This window comes from Canis lupus, chromosome 37 (assembly GCF_003254725.2).
Source record: "Canis lupus dingo isolate Sandy chromosome 37, ASM325472v2, whole genome shotgun sequence".
Classification (NCBI taxonomy): domain Eukaryota; kingdom Metazoa; phylum Chordata; class Mammalia; order Carnivora; family Canidae; genus Canis; species Canis lupus.
The window spans coordinates 23,565,045-23,583,493 of record NC_064279.1 but is presented as its reverse complement, the minus strand read 5'-3'; the positions used below and the strand labels follow the sequence as shown (position 1 = coordinate 23,583,493).

The following is an 18,449-nucleotide window of genomic DNA, read 5'->3' as shown; positions in this document are numbered from 1 at the left end:
ACTGCTGCTCAAGGATCTGACCGTGGACTCTATCTCGCAGGAAGGACTGAGAAACTCGCCCACAACATGTTGTAGTTCTGGATGAGCCCGCTTCACAAGGCCCGTGATCTCACCAACATATCAGGTCACAAAACCCATTTTCCAGAAACTTCAAAGTACATGCATAATATACTGAGATTGATAAAGACCACAGAAAAAATAACACATCGGATCAGAAAATAACAAGGATTCTTTATAAACGTGTATGGGACCTAAATTATCCCTTCTATATGTATATATTCATTCCAGAGAATTAGGAGCTTCACTTCCACATAACTGACAGGGACCATCTCCAGAGCTTCCAGTTCCCCGCAAATGGCTTCCTCTGGATAGAACTCCCAGCACAACAGCGATGGCAACTCTCGTAGATTCCCCACACAGCCACGACCTATATCAAGTCCAGCTGTGAACAAGAAGAACATTTTTAGAAAAGAACCAGACTGACCCCAGACCACTTCTCTGGGAGGAAGGAGGCAGTTTAATGACAGTGGCTCTCTTCACTGGTGGCATGCCTGGACTTCACACGTACTGCTATCTTAGGAGTTAAATACCAAGGATCTCACTACAACACTACGAACTCCACAAAAAAAGTTTTTCCTGGAATCAGCTGTCATGTGAGGCTTAAGGCAGGAAGTCTCTACACACGACAGGTGGATACAAAGCCAACACTTCCACAGCCTGCCAGGCACCCCAAAGTGGTGTGAGGAGGTCCTGAACCCCCCATAGGCTTATCAGTCGATTTTGTTGATATTAAGTTAATTGGGAACGTTCAAGAATTAGACCTCTGAAAGGCTGTTTTTATTTGTGAACCCACACAAATTGCACCTTGTATTGCTTATTTTGGTTGAGAGCAATTTCAGTAAACGAGGACGTTGTGCTGCTAGGGAGAAATGGCCTTGCCAGTTCTTCTCAGTCCTTTACGGGAGAGGATTAAACTGAAAGAACAATGTAAGTGAAACCAGAGAGCACAGGAATTTCCATTATGAAATTACCTATCTGATTAAATTTATAATGGCAATAAATAATAGTGGAGGGAGCTTCTGGTGTGTCAGCAGTTAAAACTCATGTAAGAAACAAGTCTACGATAAGCAGCGTTGTGGCTGTATTTACAGCTCGGGTGATTTCCATCTGGAGAACACCTGATATATATTAAAAGCACTTACTAAATCATCCACATCACCACCTTCTGCAAATATGGCTGCTGTGTCTTCATTTGGAGGTTCTTTAGGGGCCAGAAACTGTGAACAAAAGTCGGGGACACCAAAATGACATACATGTTAGCCTCTCTGGATGGAGAGCACAGTCTGTAGCAGTGCCACAGGCAGACCTAAGAAGGCTTGCTTAGCAAAGTCTCATTGCAATGGCCTCAAAGAAACACCACCTTGACGCATACTCCTCCGTATGGCCCCAGATGAGAGGACTGATTTTGAAGTTAAATAGCCCACATTAACTAGTCACCAAGAGAACGTTCTTGTGAAGATGGAGGAAATGGCACGGCTTGCCAAGGCAGTGACTCTATGGAGGGTCCCATGTAAGGTGCAGAGGACACCTGGTACTACCATTTGTGCTTCTGCAGGATATATGTGCTCATTAGGGTTAAGAAAAGAACCAAACTCCCCAAGCCAGTATGTCTTGGTCTCTTCTGAAAGGAGCACAAGAATCAAGTGTTTGAACTCAACAATTAGAATCGCATTCCTCAACAATATGGAGGACACAAGGAAAGACTTCCTGTAAATGATGTGAAACACAAAAATTGGTGAGCATGGGAGACTGGGCAATTCCTTTTCTGGAAATCCTCCAACAGTGTTAGAAAGCATTGAAAAAGGACGTGGATGAGAAAAGCTTCTAGTGCATGCTTCTGATCAGCATTAGTATTCTAGACCTGGAGCTTAAAAAAGGCAGATGTGCAGAAAAGCCCTTGAATCGAAGTCTGCAAGGATCTAGGGATGAAATTCAGACTTTAAAAGGGTACTGGGTGCCCTTGAAAATAATCTGAAAACTCTTGCTCTCCATCCTGTCACTCCAGGAAATAGCAGGGGGACTTCTTTCCTCAAGGCCATGTGGTAACTGCACCTAGGAGCTAGGTTTTATCAACCACTTATCTAACCATCAGAGGTGATCCATCTTCTGGTATCATAAGTACTCGAAATGGCAGCAGAGGCAAACCTAGAGAAGTGAATGTTTTTAAAGGGGGAAGTGGAAGGTTGGGGATTCCTCAGGGTCAATGTGCGTGGAGCATGCACGCACTGAGTGAGCCTTCCGGCCCCCGTCTGCTCTCCCGTGGCAGCCTCCATCCAGGATGGAAAGGTGTAGTTCCACCTTCCTCACCATCTCAACATGAAAACATGGCAAGAATTGCTTTCCTTATACATTACCGTTTTGGGATAATGGACACCATTGAGGCCTCTGAAACCTAAGATTTGCAAATAGGCTAAAATATATCTCTTTAGCAAACCACGAACTAAAGTCACCTTTAAACATCAGGCTGCGTGCAGCAAGTTTCAGGAAGCCAGGTTCTTTCACCGCTCGCGTCCAGAAACTCACGTACACAGGTAACAGGACGGCAACACCGGAGGCTGTATCTGCAGAACTGGTACCCTGGACGTGTCCATGATGGTTTGCTCTTGACTCAACCTCCCTCCTGGACTTTGTTTTCCCTCAGTCAAACCACCTCACCATTCATTAACTTCAGTTTTGACTGAGAGAGTAAGGAATTTATCTTCTTCTCAGGACATTTATGAATCTTTCCATAGCCCCTTGTTGACCTTAAGCTGGACCACATTCAACGCTGGAATCAATGGTATGAGAGACAGGAAACGCTAGCAAGGGGTGGGGGGTGGGGTAATTGTCCGCAACAGAACTGTAACAGAGCTTCCATATTATTAAGTCTATTTACTTACTCTGGTTGATTATTAAAAAAGATATCTGAGGGCCTAGTACAGATAAATTATTCACACACCTATTTGCATATGGTGTATGTCTAAAAGATTAAACTCTGCTCTATCCTGGATTCCAAGATATCTAGGATACCCTAGATTATGATTCTAATTATCATTATTAAAAGTGGTTTCCACTTTGTTCTGCTCTCCTACTCATTACCATTAACCCACATGATTTTTCCTACACTTAGAAATGCACGGCAAAAAGAAAAGACTTATCCAGTTTGAGCGGAGAGAATTAAAAGTAGAGCTGTGTCTTGCCACATACCTCGGTGAGGCCACAAATGATGAGCACCTTCCAAGTACAAACCTCCTGGGCTCAGCAGGTCGGACTATAGAGTCCGACCACATCCTTGATCACCCCTAGTAAGCAGGTGCGTGGTAAGCACTTATGAATCTAGAAAACCCCTAAGGTTTTCTGGCACATGGCCTCTATAAGCTCCAAACTCCATCCTCTCCTCACCTGCACAGCCCCTTTCACAGTGCGATTACCAGATAAATGAGGGCAGGACTGTCTGCACAGTGTGACCATGCTACATACAATTAAACACGAATGGCACATCTTGGAGACTAGGCCAAGTTCCTAGGAAGAGAGGAGCAGCAGCAAGCAAACTCTCACTTCTATCAAGTGCTAAACATCTGCAAGTGATTTTCCTGACAGATCTGCTTCATACTTCTGCGTAAGCAAATGATAGCTATGAGCTGGGCTGCCATCCATTATCTCCCCAAAGCCCCAGGCAAGGCTGATCCCTTACACATATCACTCTTCTTCATCAGAGTTTTAACAGCAAGTAATTTGCAGGCTGTGCGGTGTGACGGGAAGCTAGAGATACAGCAGAGAATTCAATGATTGGCCTGCTTTCTCAATAAAAGCAACGGACTCTGAATGCAGCAGGAAGGGGCAGGAGCCAACTCTCATCTTTTCTTGTGTTCTTTCCATCTGCAATGCTCAGAAGTCGAGAACAAACAGAAAGCACAGTTGTGTGACACATTCCTCCTTCCTCAAACCATCAGGATTTACTTGGGGTTACCAAGAAAGAGGGTCCTTGCTTGGAGAGCCTTATGAAATGGATAAACTATTACTTTGCAAGCACACTGAGGTGCAACCCTGGCCATAAGCAGAGAAATGGAGTCAATAACGCCTGCATAGAAACTTCCACTCTAATTCCTCCATAAGACTAAAAACTAATAATCAGCTTGTGCTCAGACACTTACCAATCCCCAAAATAAAATCACATGGCTTCCACTGGGCTGACTCCAATATTATCAGGTGATTCCAAAGACTCACCCATAATCCAGATGTATAAAAACATCAGGAAGAACAAGTCTGTCTGCATGTATCTTGTCTAAAAGGGCGTAGATCTGAGCTTAATATGCCCCTGTATCTTCTATTGTGCTACAGAGGCAATACTGCAGAGCAGAGAAATCCTGCAACCTAATGTGGGAGAGCAGAACCCCACCCTTAGCTCTGTTAGTTCCTCAGTAACCCTGGGCAAGCCGCTTGATCTTTCTATATTTAACAAAATGAGAATACTGCTACTACTCACTCTATCTCATGAGGCTGTAGTGGGTCTCAGATAAAGTATGCAAACTTGCTTTGTCATATTGTAGGTTTTATGTTCTAATATATGTTCACCAAATGATATGTACAAGAATATCCATAGCATTTTTAGGGGGTCCTGGGTGGCTCAGTCGGTTAAGTGTCTGTCTCTTGATTATGGCTCAGGTCATGATCTCAGTGTCATGGATCAAGCCCCGTATCAGGCTCCACGCTCAGTGGGGAGTGCTTGAGATTCTCTCTCCCTTTTCCTCTGCCCCTATCCCTGCTCTATTTCTCCCCCTCTCTAAAATAAGTGTATTATTATTTTTTTAATTTATTTATGATAGTCACACACACACACACACACACACAGAGGCAGAGACACAGGCAGAGGGAGAAGCAGGCTCCATGCACCAGGAGCCTGACGTGAGATTCGATCCTGGGTCTCCAGGATCGAGCCCTGGGCCAAAGGCAGGCGCCAAACCGCTGCGCCACCCAGGGATCCCTAAAATAAGTGTATTTTTAAAAAAAGAGAGAAAGAGAGTATCCATAGCATTTTTATTCATAATTGCCAAAGTTTGGAAACAACCAAATGCCCATCATCAGGAGAATGGATAAATACATTGTGGTATAATAAAAGGGAGTACTATATAGCTATAATAAAGAACAGCTCTAATCACAGATGAATCAAAAGGTTAAGGACAGGCAAAACTACTCTCAAGTGCCAGGTGTCAGAATTAGCAATAAGCTCGGGGGCCAGGGATTTCTACTGGGAAAGGTACATGGAGACTTCTGGAGTGATGTACATGTTCTGTATTTTGATCTGCATGGTGGGTGCCCAGATATGTGAACATGTAAGAATTTATCGGGTCGCACATTTAAGATCTGTGCATTTATTGTATATATGTTCCACCTCAATATAAATTTTAAAACTGTATATTAAAAGTATCAACCTCTAAAGAAATATGAGGTAAAATTGTAGTGCTTTTCTTTGAATTAGCCACCAGAGATTTAAGGCAGAGGAGGAAAGTGGAAAAGAGCAAAGGAAAATATCATGGGGTCAAGAGTGGACAGTCGTTAAAGAAAAAGGTTCTCAAGAAATGATTTTTAAACTTTATCTTATAACCCTTCACAAGGCTTTGGAGATCTCTTTCAAACACACACAGACGACTGGGTGAACTCTTGCCAACAGGGAAATTGAGCATCTTTCTTGTATATGATGTGGCTGGTGGAGAGGTGGCGCCATGGTGTGGCAGGAAGAGGACCATACTAGGACTTCAGGGGTCTTGATTCTAGTCAGTTCTGCTAACCATGAACTTGCCAGGAGACAATGAGCAAATCCATGTCACCTCTGTAGACTGAGTCTATAAAATGACCAGATTGCTAACTTGTATCTATGAGGCTAAGGTGGAAAATCAATGTAATCAACAATAAAGGAGGCTAGATTATGCAGCTACCGGGAGAACAAGTGCTAAAAAGATGATGATATCCACTCCAACCCTGAGTTGGTATCAGATGAGTATTTAAATCTTTTTTCCCCTCTGTGCTCCTACTATGGAGTAAAATGAATGGAGGAACAGGGGTCAGTCTTAGACCTGGACTCCTGGTCAGGGACTTATTAAGAGATCTCAGCCATTTTATTTTACTTCTCTGGGCCCTAAATTTCTTCATCTATAAAATAAGAAGGAGTTTAGACCAGACCAGTATTTTTCAGCGTCTGTTCCTGGAGGTCATCCTGAGGGCTCTTCCAAGTCCCCTGTGCAGGTAATCCCAACCTACCGCACCCACTGCCCACCAACTGAGGAACACTACCTCTCTCTGGGTTATAGATGAGACTTCCCCTGGAAGCTTTAGTTTTAAAAATAAAAACTGTTAGATCATTAGAATTCTTTTCAGCTGGATAAAATTATATACAACTTAAGCCAACTGTCTCTGCCTTAGTTAAGGATCTGGCTTGTTTTAACTCTTTTAACCCAGGGCTTCCCAATGTCATTATCAACATTTTGGGTCAGAAAATTCTTAATGTGGGAGCTGTCCTGTGCCAGAGGATGTTTCCCAACATCCTTGGTCTCTAGTCACTAGGAGTCAGTAGCAGCAGCCCCCTCCTCCATTATAACCACCAAAATGACTCCAGACAATGCCAATAATCTACTGGGGAACAGAATCACTCCTGGTTGAGAATCCCTGTTCTAACCCTAATATGGGTGAGAAAGAAGAAACTTACTTAAAAAAGAGAGAAAGTCTTTGATAAAGAAGATAAACTTTATATGAAGAATCAGCCTATTCTAACCTTCTACAAGTCCAGGTGTTTTACTGATGGTGGCCTGGAGCAAACAACTTCCCAGCTGCTTCTGGAATATGTCATGATAAGCAGCATGCCACCCACCCACCACAGAACCATGTCCTGAGAAGAGAACGCAAGAATTACCCCAAAACTCAAGCAAACACCAAGGGCAAATGGTTTGTCTATCAGTAACAAAGAGAAAACGTTAAGTGAAAGAACTGACAGGTTATAGGGACGATACAAATAAATGTGAAAGAGGGATACTTATGTCTCGGCTTCAAAATGAAATGAGAGCTGTCAGTGAATTTAAAGGAAAGTGGCTATTTAAACATACGTCATGGAAGAACTTTCTATTTCTGTAGCAGAACTGACTTAGATTTCTCAAAGAGTCATAAAATCTACACTTTTTGAGAATGCACCAAAGAGAAATGGCTCTCCTTAAAATGTCCAAGTGTGTAAAGTTAAGATTTAATATTCATTTAAAATGGACATCCCTGGATAATTACTTCCTTTCAAATTGTCAACACTTAATAGCAATAATTTGACAGTTTGCTAACTTTAAATGACTTATATAAGTATCTTAGAAGACTTGAAATGGACTGTGAGTACTGCTCTTCAACTTCTGATTATAGTCAGGTTTCCTTAATTGATTATTTGGGGAGTGACCAAAGTCAACACTTTTTTTGAAGGTAATATAAATACTGTGGTGCAGTCAGAAGAGACTATCCTCCCTGGCCTGGCTGCAGCGTGTCTCTCTCCTGGAAACCACAAGGGGCCAGCTTCCCTGAGCCAGACTCACACTCTGTGATTCTCCTCTTTATCCTGTGTGTGTGTGTGTGCTCTCCTTCCTCTACACTTCTCTCCAAAAAGCTACAGTTGACATTTAAAAACACTTTTAATACAAAGGATTACATTTTCCCCCCTGAAAAACAAAATGAATGTTTCAGGAACAACAACAACAAAAAAAGCCAAGTTCTCAGAGCGGGCCTCAATTACAACCAACTAGAATCAGGTCTGCTGACCCTGGAACCACACGAGGACACCGCCCATACCTAGTCGTTAGCTCAAAGCCCTCCCTGCAGCTTAACAAACAGATGTTAAGATTCCCACAGCTGGGCTCTGTGCTCCTAAGTTCCAGACACTGCATTTGTAGCACAGAACAAGCCTCAGTTAGTTTGCAAGAAGCACGTCATCCCTTCTCAGATTTCTTTCCTCTCTACTATTCTGGACTTAGCTATGGGACACCTTCGGTTAAGATGCACGGCTGAGAAGAAAAGTACTACCTTTTTACATCAGTGCCCTCCTTTTTCCTCAGTAACATGTACTCAACTCTCACTTGGGTGACAGATTTCTTTAAAATGCAATGACTGGGGTGCCCGGGAGGCTCAGTCAGTTGAGCGTCTGCCTTCAGCTCAGGTCCTGATCCTGATGGGGCCCCACATGGGGCTCTGCATTCAGAGGAGAGTCGGCTTGTCCCTCTGCCCCTCTTCCCTGCTCAAACTCTCTCTCTTCCTCAAATAAATAAAATCTTAAAAAAAAAAAAAAAAAAGCAATAATGGACTAAAGTTAAATTATTTGCCTTATTTTACTTGTTTAGCAAAAGCTGATAAACCTTCAGGCAAAGTGATGGTTAATTTATGTGTCAACCTGGCTAGGCCAAGTGCCCAGCTGTGGTGCTAAACACTGGTCTGGATATTGCTGTGAAGATATTCTGCAGATGTGGCCAACATTTACAATCAGCTGACTTGAAGGTAAAGATCACCCTTGGTCATATTTGTAGACCTCGTCCAATCAGATGAAGGAATCTTGCCTCAGCACTGTGATACAGAAATCTTGCCTGAGTTTCCAGCCTGCTGGCCTGCCTTACAAATTCCAGGTATGCCGGTCCCCACAATTTCATGAGCCAATTCTTTAAAAGAAATAAATTTTTCCCCGACTCTCATACACACACACATCCATATATATATATTCTATTGGTTCTCTCTGGAGAGCACTAAATGATATATTTAGTTCAAGGGGGAAATATTATCATGCCACTATATAAAGTAACAAACAAAATCAAGCAGTTAAATGACATCCTCTAGAGGACTGACATATTCACAGTATTGACTGTGGTGGAAGAGGGTACAGACACAGTGGAGCCCCTTCTGAGACAATAATCAGCATGTCAGAGTACTTCTAAAATGTCAGGATTTTACTTCCTGCAAGCCAGGACCATACATGTTCTTTAGCAAAATGTTTTTGCCAGGCAAAGTATACTTAATACAAATTCTTGTATATTCTAACTTCTTTCCCAAAAAACACTATGGTTTTTGCCAAATGCCTCTACTGAGTTGAAACTGTAAGGCATTTTAAAATCTGGCCTGAATTTAGCCATAAGATGAATACTTCCAGCCTTGTTCCTGCCACTTCCTTAACAGATTCCTGTCTGCCAGCCCAGACCAAGCTCTCCATGAGGGTGTGTAGTTATGTTTTTGAATCTCCACTATCTTCCTCTGCAAGCCTGTAGCTGATTAAGTTTCTAGAAGGCAGGGATGCTGTCTTTGTTATATGAACCACATTACTTTTTTTTTTTTTTTTTTTTTAAGATTTTGTTTATTTATTTGAGAGAGAGAGAGCGAGCATGAACAGGGTGAGGAATAGAGGGAGAAGCAGGCTCCCCGCTGAGCAGAGAGCGTGACTTGGGGCTTGATCCTGGGACTCTGGGATTATGACTGAAGCTGAAGGCAGACACTTTAACCAACTGAGGCACCCAGGTGCCCCTGAACCATATACTTCTGAGGTACTCTATTTAATTTTATTAAGCTTTCATCACAAACCTGAGGTCTAATGAAAGATCACTGCACTCAATAGCCACACATACTTGACTCATAGCTGAATCAGATTACAACAGGGACCTCGATCTGCTTGTGTCAATACATGAGGTCTTTTACTAAAAACACCTCTGGATGGTGCCTCACTCTGGAACACTAGGTTTCTCTACTTTGCTACCTACCACAATCACCTGAGGGGCTTTAAGAACTCAAACCCTGTCTAGGACCCCATTTCAGATTACCAGAGTCTTTGAAGGTGGAGCTTGATCATCAGTATTTCTTAAATAATAGCTCCCCAGGTGACTGAAGTGTGACCATGGTGGGAATCACTGGGCTGCCTGGATTTCATAGCCTTTACCAGGGTCTTGGATAAACTTGGAAGGCGCTATGGACTTCAAGAGTTCTAGAGCTAATGACAGTTCCAGGTGAGTTCTAGAAATGGGACTAGAGTCTATGGAAGACTGAAGGAGTTTACAATTTCTCCTATAAAAATGCTGCAGTGTAAGGAATTAGCCAATTGGTCAAAAAAAGAATGGGTACACTAATTTAGTTACCTTTAAAAGTTAAAATTTTCAAGGAAGAATGGGCATCAAGAAAATAATATCCATTACAATAATTTATGTAAAGATGGCATTATTCCTTAGTACCTGTTTGGCTTCCTCAGCTGTGACGGAACTTCCAGGAGCTTCATCTTTGGTGATCAGAGTAATTCCATCTAAAAAGTAATTCACAGAGTGAAACCCAAGTTCAAAGAAACAATCCCAATCGTACCTTCCTCTCTACCACACCCCCTCTTACCTTTGCACTGGAGATTTTTTAAAACTCTACAGGGGCTTTCTCTATAAGAAATGGAAGACCGTAAAGGCACTTAACTCACACTGTTCTTCCCTCTTATCCTGTTTCCCACTTAGCTTGAGTAAAATAAAGGCCACATCTCAAATGATATTTGCTGCATGAAGTCTTCCCTGATTAAATCTCTCCTTCAGTTTTCAGATGCCTTTGTTGATGCCTTTGAAAAGGCTATCATCATATCTTGCCTTGTGTAACTAGGTGTATGAATGTTCTCTCTTCTAATGGACCATACTTTTCTCCAGGGCAGGGAATGGGTTTTATTCATCTTTCTATTCCCCTCAATGTAGTGCATGGCACGAGCTCAGTAAATAAATAACTGAATGACTATATAGTTTGGCCCAGACCCATTAGATACCCAATATAGGAATGTGCAGGCATTCTGACTTCTAGTAATGTTACTGGCTACTGATGGAATGGCCAGAAGCCCAAGGCTGGGAGGAAACATGCTCTCACAATGGTTGTATCTATCATTTAGCACATACATCAATTTTAGCTCAGTGAGAGCAAATGAAGGATAGGAAATCCACCCGTCAGTTTTCTCTTCTTCCTAAGATTTTCTTTTGCCTCAAATGGCCGATGCATGATACACTTTCAGAAAAGCACATATATTTAACATCCATTTGCACCTAGAAATGGCACAGGTCATGTGTATTCTCTCAATAGGATATAAGCTTTCAGAAAATATGTACCTGTGTATGTCCTGTAAGTTTCTTTTCAGCAAACAATATGCTGGAGGCAATCAATAAATACCAAAACCAATCTCCTTCATCTACCTGGTCGACAGCAGAGACACCAAAGTGATTTGAGTAAGCCCCATTCACCACCTATTCTAATTGCTTTTGCTCCCCAGTGTAGAAGTTAAAGGGCTGAAAAATTAACTGTCAGGAAAATAGTTGCCTGAGTGATGAAAAGCTGCCCTTAGAAGCTGGATAGGTAGATATGCAACTCCTTTTTTACAGAATTTGCAGAGAAAGACAGGTCGAAACTAATCTGAGGGCCCCACTTCAAGTGAAAAGTTTCATAATTTTCAACATCACTGTTTTCATAAGAGGTATTTTTAATAGGTAATATCTTATACCTGGTTCTGAAGGAAAATCAAGTCAGGTGAAAAAAAAAAAATGGAGGCGATCCAACATCAAGCCTAACACTGAAAGATTGTGTGTCGCTTTCTTTCTAGGCTGAGTTTGCACTGGTCACTGTGAATAAATGCTGGTCTGCTGCTATGGAAAGCCTAAGAACATGCTAATGAGAAGTAGCAGGAGGGCAAAATGTGGGTGAGGTCAGGGACAGTGCTGTGGGTCCAGGAGAATGGAAGAGTCCAAGAATCTGAGAAAGGGGGCAATGTTTGCCCATATAGGTTCTTCCAACAGATTGAGAGGTACCATCTTGGAAATGGGTCATGCTACACAGAATTTCAAGATGGGACTTTTATGTTTACTTATTTATTACTTCTTTTTTTGCACTTACTAATAAGCAAGATTTTTCACTCACTGGATTTAGAAAAAATGGCAGAAGATATTTGGAGAAAATGATAAAAGACACCTTACCCTGAATGACAATTTCCCAGAAATGATTTAACTGTTTCATTTCCACTTTCTCTCGAAGAGCTTTCAGGAAATCATTAAAGCGTTGCTCTTCTGAAAACTGTGGTGGCATGCAGGGACAGAGAGGCGTCAGGTCAGAGCAAATACTGAAACAAGTCATTCCTAGGAAAAAGGGCTATATACACTGAATCCACTGTTATTTATAAGAAAAATATATAGGGGCACCTGGGTGGCTCAGTAGTTGAGCATCTGCTTTTGGCTCAGGTCATGATCCTGGGGTCCTGGGATTGAGTCTCACATCACACTGCCCTCAGGAGCCTGCTTCTCTGCCTATGTCTGTGCCTCTCTCTATATATCTCCCATGAATAAAGTCTTAAATATATACATATTTTAATATTTAATACATATACATATTTTATTATATAATATATGTAATATATATTTTTATTACATACATACATATATATATGATATATAATATCCTTCTCTGGTAAACGAAGAGATTTGGTCTGGCATTCCAATTTCAGCTTTGTTTGCTGGGAACCTCCCATCTGTGAAAGGTACATGACTGCTCAGAGCCACACCAGTTTTTCAGTGGCCTGGTGCTGTGCTTTTTAACCTTCTTCCATATAGACAAAGTCAAACAAAAATAGAAGAGTTTCATGAATGCTCATATACCCATCACCCAGCTTCAGTAACTGTCACCTCAGCTAGTCTTGCCCTACCTATTCCCCTACCATCTCCCACAGCCCTCGGATTATTTGGAAGCAAACGCCAAGCACATTATGTCATTTATAAATATTTTGGTATGCAGTATCTAAAATATAGAGAGGGACTCTTTTTTTAAAAAATACCAAAAAATTAGTAATAACTCCTTAACAGTAGTAAATAACCAGTCAGTATTCACATTTTCCCAATTATAAAGCCCTTTTCCTTTCTCGTGTGTATTATAGATTTTGCAGTTAGAAAAGGTCTCCACGTTAAGAGTGTCTAAAATGTCTCTAGAGTCTCCTGATGCTCTTCCATCTCTCCCTGGCTTTTTAAAAATTTTTATTTTTTTTTTAAGAAATCGAGTGACCGGGTAATTTCAAGGACACGTGGTGACAACAGTGCAGAGAGGTGTTACTGGGTGCTCTATCTAGCTCGGGGTAGTGCTAAAAAAGCAAGACATTTTCACTACCTTTTCCCATTTACACCAGATCATTCTCCACTCGGGACATCCTTGTCTTACACTGACTCTCTTTGCCCATATCTATAGGGCATTTGGATCATCTACTCCTGAATCTTCTAATTTTAACAATTTTCTCATTTTCTTATCATTCTTTGTAAGAACCTAAACAACGCAAGAATTAACTCACACAGCCAATACTTAATAAGCACCCACATGAGAACATACACTACAACTGCGCCTGCTTTAAAAATATACTTTCTAATTTAAATTTGCTCACTCTTGCCTAGAGTTTACATATAAAAGCCTAGAAATAATTTGCAAGATTTTCACAGTGTTTTTTCAAAATTCCTAATAAAACAAACAGAAAACCCACACAAAAAGTGAGGTGTGGTTCTGAGTAATTAATTTTCAGCATTCTTAATATTTCCTGGCATTCCAGATCCCCACACCCATCTTCATAATATCCTTCTCAAAAATCACACCAATATATATTTTCTATCAATTTCTTTAAAATAGCCAGTCCTTTAATGAATGGGTCACCAGAGGTTACAATGAAAATTTCCCTGGTTCCATAAATAGAAATCATGCAGTCATGGCTATGATGTAATAAGCAGCTAACTCCCAGGGATGAAGCATCCCATTTACCCCACCCAGCTTTATGCCCCCTCAGAAACGACAGTGATAGTAAAAAGATAGTCATTTCGGCATTTCTTGGCAAACACTGCTATTCACCATAAGAACAATTATTTCCAAAGCCCGTGCTTACTTGTTCGGTGCTGTATGTCTCCCCTTTGATGGTGGCTGTTTAGGAAGAGGACAACAGCGTATAGGATAGTGTTACCTGAATGGCTTCCTGCCGGAAGACTGTGATGCAGTCCATGCTCTTCATAAAATATGGTGTCTCATTAGTATCCAGAAACTGTTCTATGCGACTTATCAGCTGGCAACTTGCTAGAACATAAGACAACAAACTTATTGTCCTCATTTTGAGCGACACTGGTTATAGAGAGAGTATATGCTTTGTGTGCCTGTATGTATTATGGTTCAGAAGCCTCATGGTCAGTATGCACAAAAGCTATTCTTCTTTTGGTGGTGGTGGGGGAATGGGAAGGGCAGATGAGACGCAAAATGCTGATTCTGAAAGTCTGTATTTGAAAAGTTTGGGTAATACTTACTGATATCTGCCAAGAAATAAGATGTAATTTCTAAAGTGTTTAGACTTACAGCTAAATGTTCCTTATGGGACTAATACTAAATGGTGTTTTAAAAAATTGTTGTTGCTTTTTATTCTCCCCTCAGAATTTAGGGGCCATCTGGATAATTTGGAACTGTCTTTCCTGATATAGTCATAGAAAACAGATCCCCTAGTCCTTCACCTAATCTCACTCATGATAAACGTCAAACAGTGCCAGACGGAGAAGGGTAATGAGCCAGGGACACCCCATCTTCTACCAATCATAGGTCAAATTAGAAAAGACCAGCCCTTGTCTTAATTTAATACTATTCCTTTAGAATGAGGAATCATTGCTACATTATCTTCTGCCCTTGGCTGAACCTGATATTCTCTCTGTTGTTCCGCACTCTACAAGCCATGAATACTTAATAAACAGTAACTGTTAGCAAGCAATGTCATAAATTCTACAGAAGGAGGAAATGCATTAATAATGTTATTGTTTTTAAGATGGGTTGCAACTTGAGGCTGCCTCACAAACAAATATTTTTCAGGATGAAAAAAAGCAGAGGAAAATAGCAACATAAAGTCTTCAGGGAATGTAAGTTGCTAAGCAGACTGAAACTGCCCCTTACAACTGGTAGAGAACAAACCAAGGAGATGTACACATTCACGGCATAAAGGCTCACTCTCACTCGTGCCCTGAAACCACTCATTTGCTGGGTGGCCGGGCAATTTATGCTGAACGGTCAAGGTGTGACCACAACCACAGCCTCGTCTGAGCATCCTAAGAGTTAGGAATGGGTACATGCACAATACTAATGAAACTACTTTCAAGGCTTGCCTATAAAGGCTTGAGGCTACTAACTGAATCACAGTGACCTGAGTACTGTTCAATGTTTTAGGAAAGACATGAAACTCAGTACCATCAACTTACTTCCAAAGGACCCTACAGCCTATGGAAAGGATTAAAAATATTGGACAAAGTGGGGTACCTGGATGGCTCAGTTGGCTGAGCATCAGACTCTTGATGTTGGCTTAGGCATGGTCTCAGGATCATGAGATAAAGCCCCACCTTGGGCTTGGGATTCTCTCTCCCTCTACCCCTCCTCCAACTCACATGAGCTTTCTAAATAAATAAAATCTTAAAATAAGAACCAAAACAAAACCAAAACAAAACCAAAAACCTGGACAGGGGTGCCTGGGTGGCTCAGTTGGTTAAGTGTCTGCCTTCAGCTCAGGTCATGATCCTCGGTCTTGGGATCAACCCCAGCATCAGGGTCCCTGCTCAGCAGGGAGCCCGCTTCTCCCACTGCCTCTGCCTGCTCTCTCTCTGTGCTCTCTCTCTGTGTCAAATACTAAATAGATAAAATCTTAAAAACAAAACACACTGGACAAAGTATTTCCTAATATAATAACTTTGCAGCAAGAGAAAAATATCCACCAACTAGGAGAGTAGGATCTCCATTATAATAAAGTACTTAGCAAACTTGAGGGATTAAAGAAACAATTTCTTCCTTTCAATTCTGAAATCTTTACCAATGTATCCCACAGTGGTGAATTAATACCCAACATTCAAAGGAGAGAAAGGATGTTCGGATGGGTCTTTTTAAGCAAGGTAAATAACACAGCCCTGATGGGTAGGCAGAGAGGAAAGCCAACAAGAATCTCAAGGCAACAGAAGCTACCTCCTTCTTCAGCTTGGAGAAGGGAAGTGACAGAAGGGTCTGACTGGGGCCCTACACCACTTAGGGCAGCCTGCTGGCTCTGAGAGGCGGATGTGAAACCACTCGGAGTTATGGATCTAGGCACAAGAGCCTTCACAGGCCATGGGTAGTAATCCAGACATGAATGTTCCTCATTTCTTTTGAAATGAGAGTGAGGGACCTAAGTGAGCCACAGTGTAAATGTTTCTCTTGATGTAGTGATTATTTTCAGTAACTTAACCTAGTATTTATTTCCTGTGTAACTGTCACAGGGTAGACCCTGGAGTGTATTCTGTGGAAGACATGATTAAGGTGAAGATGAAGCCCTTGCCTTTAAGGATTTTACAGTCTAAGAGGGGATATAACGTATACAAAAGTAATAACAGGGGGTAAATGTGAAGAGGACTATGACTGGTATGGAAACATATCTGCTGATGTGAATTTTTTAAAATCTTTGGTGACTGATTATAGGAAACTTTCATAAATGAATGTGGCTTTTTTTTTTTTTTTTTTTTGCTGGGCAATGAAAACCAGCAGTTGACCATCATACAGCAGAAAACCGAATGAACAAAGGAGAAGAGGAGAGGTGGGAAAGCACAGGTATGTCTGAAGAGAAGCAAATAGTCTAGCACATGGAGTCCAAATAGGAGGGGAAGGAGGAGGAGGAACAATCAGCTAGGGGAAGGCTGGAGGGGTGGGGTCCCAGAGGACAACAGTCTGTGTGAGGGTCCTGAGGCAGGATGGAGTTGCTCCAGAGCAACTGCATGGGAGGAGGGCTAAAGACCAAGCTCATAGAGAGGGAAAGGAACTGACAAGGGAGCTAAGAAAGAGTGGTAGGCAAAACCAGGAGGGTACAGCATCACAGATGCTAAGAGATTAAAGAGGAGAGCTGTCTGTGTGTGTCCAAACTGTGACATAAAGACTGCAAGAGAAAGTATAAAAAGTACAAAGGATTAGGTACTGAAGCTTAGGGAGTCCTTAAATCCGAGAACCCATAGATCAACTAAATAGGGACTGAACGGCTTTGGAAAAAAGTTTCCTGACCCATTTTGTCTTGACATATGATGGTGTGTGCACACACGCGTGCGCGCAGCGCGCGCACACACACACACACACACACACACGGTTACCATCTTACAGAGGAAAGTATTTAGGAGACTGAAAGCAAAAGCAAAAGCCAATAATCCATTTGCAGTGATGATATAGGAAAGAGGGGATATAAAAAAAAGGAAGTAGGAGTCTCAACATCTACTTTCTTTTTAAGAATGAACTGCAGGGGGACACCTGGGTGGCTCAGTGGTTGAGCATCTGCCTTTGGGTCAGGTCATGATCTCAGGGTTCTGGAATCGAGCCATAAGTTGGGCTCCCTTCTCAGTTGGGAATCTGCTTCTCCCCCCTGCTCGTACTCGCTCTATCTCTCTCTAAAAAATAAATCTTAAAAAAAAAAAAAAAAAAAAAGAATCAAGTTCTTATGTATTTGTGGGCCTAACTGAATTAAGTTTTCTTATTTACATGTTAGACCGTCTTTTTCTCTAGGAAGTTCAAAACACAGGGAGATAAACATCTCCAAACTTGCAATAAATCCAATGAATACAAAGAACCAGATTTTGCCCTTCCAGGAATGATCAGTACATGGCCTGTGCAACTGGCCCATGATTCCAAATTCTGTTGGTCTATCCAGACTATTTTGTGGTTCACTGACTATCATGAACCATTTAACACCAGCAAATAGCTGTGATGGATGATGTTTTAACATACTGAGTATCACAGTGGGTTGTAGACAAGACTTCCCCCTTCCAAAGTTTGGTGGCACTTCACATTTCCTGCCATTTTAAATAAAAGTAAAATGCAGAAATGGTTGACAAAAATAACATTCTACTTTGGCTAGATGATGCTTTTGAAGCCCCCATCTGCCCCACGCCACAGAAGGGAAATGCCGATCATCACATGTGCTCATCACTGCTTCTACATCAATTATAGGGTATGGAATGGCCTGTCTGTCTTCATACTCAGTAAATCACAGCCCCAACTACAATTTACCAAAATGCTTTTCAGAATTAGTCAGAGGCTCAATAATACTCATTGTAGCTAATATAAAAGATGGCCACTGAAAGGACCATCCATCTTAAGGCAAGGGACATCATTTATTTCAAGGAGCATTCAAAATCAAAATGGTCTAGGGGTACCTGGGTGGCTCAGTCAGTAAAGCGTCTGATTCTTGATTTTGGCTCGGGTCATGAGATCGAGCCCCAGCATGAAGCCTGCTTAAGATTCTTTCTCCTTTTCCCTCTGCCCCTCCTTCTCTAAAAAGAATTTTAAAAATAAAATAAAAGCAAATTACCCTGAAAAATAAAATAATTCTTTTGGGTCACTTGGGTGGCTCAGTCGGT

The 18,449-nt window shown here is 41.6% G+C and overlaps 1 protein-coding gene across 6 annotated transcripts in view; it reads right to left on the bottom strand.

Annotated features, from left to right (window-relative positions):
* Positions 1-211: 211 nt before the first annotated feature.
* The window catches only part of XRCC5 (X-ray repair cross complementing 5), an 89,599-nt gene continuing 71,361 nt past the window's right edge, over positions 212-18,449 (bottom strand). For 3 of the 6 annotated variants that reach the window (XM_025442212.3, XM_049106412.1, XM_049106411.1), the window contains 5 exons: positions 14,024-14,133; positions 12,015-12,111; positions 10,263-10,330; positions 1,203-1,277; positions 212-442 (listed from right to left, as the gene is read on the bottom strand). In XM_025442212.3, the coding sequence (XP_025297997.3) occupies positions 428-442; positions 1,203-1,277; positions 10,263-10,330; positions 12,015-12,111; positions 14,024-14,133 (365 nt within the window). In that variant the 3' untranslated portion in view covers positions 212-427. Of the gene's footprint in view, positions 443-1,202; positions 1,278-10,262; positions 10,331-12,014; positions 12,112-12,141; positions 12,563-14,023; positions 14,134-18,449 lie in introns of those variants that run through there. The other 3 variants (XR_007408792.1, XM_049106410.1, XR_007408793.1) reach the window with 3 other exon arrangements.